Source organism: Callorhinus ursinus, unplaced genomic scaffold, assembly GCF_003265705.2.
Source record: "Callorhinus ursinus isolate GAN/ISIS: 27379988/994484 unplaced genomic scaffold, GSC_fseal_2.0 scaffold13, whole genome shotgun sequence".
NCBI lineage: Eukaryota > Metazoa > Chordata > Mammalia > Carnivora > Otariidae > Callorhinus > Callorhinus ursinus.
In genome coordinates, this window is record NW_027397075.1 from 3,186,834 (window position 1) to 3,192,833 (window position 6,000).

Here is a 6,000-nt window from a genome sequence, read left to right on the forward strand (position 1 = left end):
ACCCTCATTTTACAATGAGGCAAAATGATGGGAAAATCAGGAGATAGAAATCTCTCAGAACAGAAGTCAGCGGGCCTGGGTCCTGCTGTGTGTCCTTGGGAGGGCCATGCGCCCTCTCTGGTCCTATCTCTCCACCTGTATCAAGATGGGTTGGACGGGCTCCTTTCTACTCCGCATGGGGGGGGGGGGGGGGGGGGGGGGGGTGTCCTGGCGGCTGCAGTCGAATCCTATCCCCTTGTCTGTCCCAGGACCTGGGGGATTGTCTGCAGGGGGCCCTGAGGCAAGCCTGTGGGGCGGCCTTGCGGAAGAGCCGGCCTGACATGCCTTCTCCCACCAGATGACCCAGACACTACAGTGGGCTGTTCGCAGCTGGACGGACCTGGAGAGCAGCATCATGTCGGTGGAGCGGATGAAGGACTACGACCAGACGCCCAAGGAGGTGACTGGGGAGGGGGGAAGGGCAGGGAGACAGGGGGCGGGGTGGGCCCGGGTCTAGATCCGCTCCAGGCGTGCGAGCCCCGAGCACCATGGGCTGGACCTGCAGTCAGGGCCAACATAGCAGTACCGGTTAAGAGCAGAGCGTGTGGAACCAGGACAAATCCTGGTTCCTGGGCTTCTTCACTTGAGCAGAGCAGGTCCTGCTTCTGAGTGGTGGTGGGGGGACCATGAGTGACAGCGGCAGGACACGAGCATGCTAGCAACATGACAGAGACGTCCCAGCAAGATCACAGCCACAGGGGAAGCCCACAGTGCGGGCACGGGGGCGGGCATGAGACCCCGCAGGGAAGGACGGCGGGGCAGGCCCACTGTAGGCACTCCATACGCGCCCACGGCTCTTACCAAACCCCCTGACACCTCCAGGGGGTGGAGGGCCCGTTCAAGGTCCCGGGAAGAGCCAGCGGCAGCTAATGCCCCCTACGGCACAGTGTCGTCCTCCTCGCAAAGGTGAAGGGGCGGGTCTACCCCTTCTAGAGGAAGAGAGGCTATTATTTGACAATTAATAGTGGCTAATAATAATAATAATAATAGAGTAGCCAATACCAGCATTATTTTTATAATCCCAGATACCATTTGTTTTTCGCTCTGCTGTGTTCCATGCCCCCTACTACCCTGTAAAAAAGCAGTAAATATGTCCATTTTGCAGAAGAGGAAACTGAACCTCAAAGAGGTGGGCCGTTTCGTGAGACACCTCGGAGAGAGGCTCCTCTGACCCCGTGTCCCCTCCTGCCCCAGGCGCCCTGGAAGCTGCCCACCTGTGCAGCCCGGTCCCCCTGGCCTCACGGGGGGCAGATCGAGTTCCGGAACTTTGGGCTGAGATACCAACCTGAGCTCCCACTGGCCGTCCGGGGTGTGTCCTTCAAGATCCACGCCGGAGAGAAGGTGAGCGGCTCTTCCACGTCTTCCTCCTCACGGAGGCCAGGTCCAGCATGAGCAATGCCTCCTCCACACCCCGCTTCAGCTCCCCTGGTCCGCAGACCCACCAACACCCTAACCGAACCTACAGTCTTCCCCAAACTTGCCGCCATCTTGGTGAGGCGCACTGCCTGCCCACCTTGGTGTCCCAGACGAGGAGGCATCTCCCCGACTCCCTTCTTTCTTTTTGCCTCTGGTATTAGTTGAACACCTACTGTGTGCCGGGGCAGAGGGCTGAATGCTCCACGTACCTTAACCAGTTGGCCTGGGCTCAGTTCCTAGCCTTGCCATGGCTGACCTTGGGCAAGTCACTTCAGGTCTTCATCTCAGTTTTTCCATCTGTAAAACTGGAAATCATAAGGTCACTCTCCTAGAGCTGTTGTGAAGCTTAACTGAGTTAATACGTAGGGACACTGTCTGGAACAGGGCCTGGCACTTCGCCAGGGCTGCAGAAATGTTTACCAGTGCTTTTATTCATTATCATTTGCAGTTTTACTCTGAGAACAACCCTAGGCAGAAGCACTAGGATTATCCCATTTTACAGATGTTTAGTCCCGTGGACTCCCCACCCAGGCGCACTTCCTTCCCGCCTTCCCCCGGACGGCTCCAGGCCCCTAACCGAGCCCCCCAGCCTCCCGTTTCACCACCTCCCGTCTGTTTTCCTATGATCTTTATTCGGACATGTCGTTCCCCTGCTTGGGACCTTCCGTCTGCTCCCAGCTTCCCTTAGAAGAAAGCCCAAACTCCTGAGCTTGGCATTCGAGGCTGTGCCCAAGTCTCCATGTATTGCCCTGTTGGGGCTTAGCCAACACCGTGGAGTAGCCGCCTCACTGGGCCAGGTGGGCACCCAGTGCTGCCCTCGGGGAGTTTACAGTCTGGCACTTAGTGTGGTTGACCTGGAATCTTCCCCCTCCCCAAACTCTTACTCATCCTTCAAGATGCCACTCAAGAATCCCCTCCACCATGAAGCCTTCTCTGATTACCCCATTAACCACCCCCATCCTGGGCAGCTTCTCTGATTACCCCATTAACCACCCCCATCCCGGGCAGCTTCAGGTCCAGAGTTTGATTATAGAGGGGGCTTGTTCATCCCACTGTATTCAAATGAAGTATGCTCAGTTGCACTATTCCCAGACCACACAGGGAGCTCTTTGGAGCAAGGACTCCTTCATTTCTGTATTCCTGGTGGTTGGAACAGTGCCTGTCCTTCAAGGGGAGACACACGTCATTCACTTCTTAAAACAAATCGTGCCGGACCTCCACGGAGTGTCAGACACTGAGAATGCAACAGTAAATGCTGATGGAGGATGGGACGGTGGGGGCGGAAGGTAATAATGTCCAGAAAGAAGGTTGGATAGAATGGCCTGAGTAGATGGAAAGGTAATCAGATGAAAGGACAGAGGGACAGAAGAAAGGACGGACACTCAAAGGATGATGGATAGACGGATGGACCTTGGGCACAGGGGAAAGACCTCGCAGAGATGCCCGGGGACCCTCCGGCCCGTCGCCTGCCTTCGTCTGGTCGGGCCTGGTCAGAATGAGCCTCGCCTCCCATCCCCTGACAGGTGGGCATCGTTGGCAGGACGGGGGCCGGGAAGTCCTCCCTGGCCGGGGGCCTCCTGCGGCTCCTAGAGGCGGCCGAGGGGGGGATTTGGATCGACGGGGTCCCCATCGCCCACGTGGGGCTGCACACGCTACGGTCCAGGATCACCATCATCCCCCAGGTGAGGTCTGGGGGGAACGGGGTGGGCAGAGGTGAGAGGCACGGCCGGGCCCGGCTCTGACCCTCTGCCCGCTTCCGGCCAGGACTCCGCGCTGTTCCCCGGCTCTCTGCGGATGAACCTGGACATGCTGAATGAGCACACGGACGAGGCCATCTGGGAAGCCTTGGAGACAGTGCAGCTCAGAGCCGTGGTGGCCAGCCTGCCGGGCCAGCTGCAGTATGAGTGTGCCGAGCAAGGTCACAGCCTGAGGTAGGCTTGCCCCCCCCACGCCCCGACTGGGGTCAGCCCCGGGCTAATGTGCCCTGGAAGTCAGCCCCATTCAGTCAGTACTCACGGTATGAACCCGTCGCTTATCAGCAATCCCAAACGCCAACACAGGCTCTGAGTAGACAGGTTCTTTTTCCTAAATTCAGTCCCTAAATGTATCTGGGTGACAAAACCCAACCTTTACCCACACAAGGCTACTACTTATGGTCTCTCTTTATCCCACTCAGCATTTATTTTGCTGCAAAAGTATGGTGTTTGATATTGGTGCTTAACCACACGCTCACTGGGAGTATTGAGTAACATATGGTTTATGCTTTTTTTTTTTTTTGGAGACAGAGAGAGCACACGCGTGCGAGTGGGGGGTGGGGGAGAGGCAGAGGGAGAGGGAGAGAGAAAATCTCAAGCAGGCTCCACGCCCAGCGCAGAGCCCAAGGCAGGGCTTGATCTCATGACCCTGAGATCATGACCTGAGCCCAAATAAGAGTCGGACGCCTAACCGACTGAGCCTCCTAGGTGTCCCTGGCCTATGCCTTTTTAAAGAAATTTTAATTGTAAAATACACACAAAATTGAGCATCTTTACCATGTTTTAATGTACAACTGGTAGTGTTGAGTACATCGCCACCATTGTGCAAGCCATCTCCAGAACTTTGTCATCTTGCAAAACTGAAACCCTATACCCATTAAAGAAGCAGTTCCCTATTTTCCCCAGCCTGCAGCCCCCGGCAGCCGCCATTCTGCTATTTCTAGGCATTTGGCTACTTTGGGTATCTCGTTTAAGTGGCTGGCTTATTTCGCTCAGCACAATGTTCTCCACGTTGCAGCAGGTGTCAGGACTTCCTTCCTTTTTAAGACTGAACGATACTCTATTGTACAGATAGACCACATCTCTTTCATCCATTCATTCATTGATGGATACTTGGGTTGCTTCCGCCTTTTGGCTACTGTGAAGAATGCTGCCAGGTGTATGGTGTGTGCTTTTTTTTTTTTTTTTTTTTTCAAAACCAAGACATTTTGGGGGCGGCTGGGTGGCTCAGTTGGTTAAGCATGGCAGGAAAGCGCCCCAGACACCCTTGGGTCTCCAGGGTGCGGGGTCTCACAGACTGTGTGCTCTCGAGCCTCAACTTCCCTCTCTGTAATTAGAGTAGGACAAGCTCCCGGGTGCTGAGGGCTTTCTCTGGGGCAAGCAGACCACTGAGCACTTTATGTGACTTGTATTGTCCTCACACCCTCAGGAGTCACAAGACTCGTTAATACAGTAACCACCTTGGTGATCATTGTGAGAAGTGACCCAGCATATGCACACGCACTCACTCGTGTGTCTGGCACCAGGTGAGAACCCCAGAACAGAAACAGAAATAGCCGTTTCACTGCTGGGGAAACTGAGGCACTGGGGTTTGAATGACTTGCCTCGAGTCACCCTGCTCAAAAATGGCAGGATGGGGATTCCTACCAGCTCTGTGGACCTGGGACCGACCCACGCGTAGACGTGCATGTGCACACACACACACACTCCCCCAACTTCTGCAGCTGTCGGGGGACGCCCCATCTGTGGGCAGACCCTGCCCATCCTGACGTGCAGGCACACCAGTGTCCGGCCTGACTCTCCCACTCATTCCCAGCGTGGGCCAGAAGCAGCTCCTGTGTCTGGCGCGGGCCCTTCTCCGGAAAACCCGGATCCTCATCCTGGATGAGGCCACGGCCGCCGTGGACCCGGGCACGGAGCTCCAGATGCAGGCTGCCCTCAGCAGCTGGTTCGCCCGGTGCACAGTGCTGCTCATCGCCCACCGCCTGTGCTCTGTGATGGACTGCGCCAGGTACGCACTCCTCTCCCGGCTGGCCCTCAGGGGCTCCCCCGGCCCCGCCACCCCTGCAGCGGCAGAGGAAGCAGGCGGGGTTTAGAGCCCGAGGGGCGCTGGTATGGATTAGAGAGTGCGCACTCTACAGGAGGCAGAACGGATGCCCCGAGGGGAAGGGAGGGGCCAAGGACTCAAGCCCAGCTGATGCTTCCACCCTGCTTGCCCGGGGCAGGAAACTGCAGGGAAGGCCAGACTCTTCCAGAACAGACACGCTGGGCTTTCGGCAGCAGAGCGCCCGGGACGGCTGGGCTGGTTAAGAGCCGCTCGTTTCCCTCTACCCTGCAGGGTGCTGGTCATGGACAAGGGGCAGATGGCAGAGAGTGGCAGCCCAGCCCAGCTGCTGGCCCAGAAGGGCCTGTTTTACAGGCTGGCACAGGAATCAGGCCTGGTCTGAGCCCTCAACCCTCGCCTCGTTGTACCAGTCCAGAGAGACTCCTGTGCCCTGGGGGTGCCAGGGACCCAGGCGTCACCGGTTGGCACTGCTCTCTGGGAGGAAAATGGCAGAAGTGGCCAACCGTCACAGACCTGGGAGGACCCAGCAATGCCCAGGTCGGTCTGATCAGGGCTCGTCCAGCCTCGTCCCACCCCGAAGCTGAAGTCGCTGGTGGCTCTCCGCGCTGGCTGCCCAGGGGCCTCACCCGAGGGGCTCAAAAATCCACCCATGCCCGGACTCCACCACAGACCCTGAAAATCAACATCCCTGGGGCTGGGGCCGGGGCAGTGGAGCATGTCCTTTTA

At 57.3% G+C, this 6,000-nt stretch overlaps 1 protein-coding gene across 3 annotated transcripts in view; it reads left to right on the forward strand.

Moving 5' to 3' along the window:
• ABCC6 (ATP binding cassette subfamily C member 6) overlaps positions 1 to 6,000 on the forward strand; it is a 46,451-nt gene extending 40,451 nt beyond the window's left edge. For all 3 annotated transcript variants that reach the window (XM_073899455.1, XM_025855611.2, XM_073899456.1), the window contains 6 exons: positions 338 to 439; positions 1,234 to 1,380; positions 2,979 to 3,137; positions 3,220 to 3,386; positions 5,026 to 5,220; positions 5,548 to 6,000. In XM_073899455.1, coding sequence (XP_073755556.1) covers positions 338 to 439; positions 1,234 to 1,380; positions 2,979 to 3,137; positions 3,220 to 3,386; positions 5,026 to 5,220; positions 5,548 to 5,656 — 879 coding nt within the window. In that variant the 3' untranslated portion in view covers positions 5,657 to 6,000. The remainder of the gene's footprint in view (positions 1 to 337; positions 440 to 1,233; positions 1,381 to 2,978; positions 3,138 to 3,219; positions 3,387 to 5,025; positions 5,221 to 5,547) is intronic.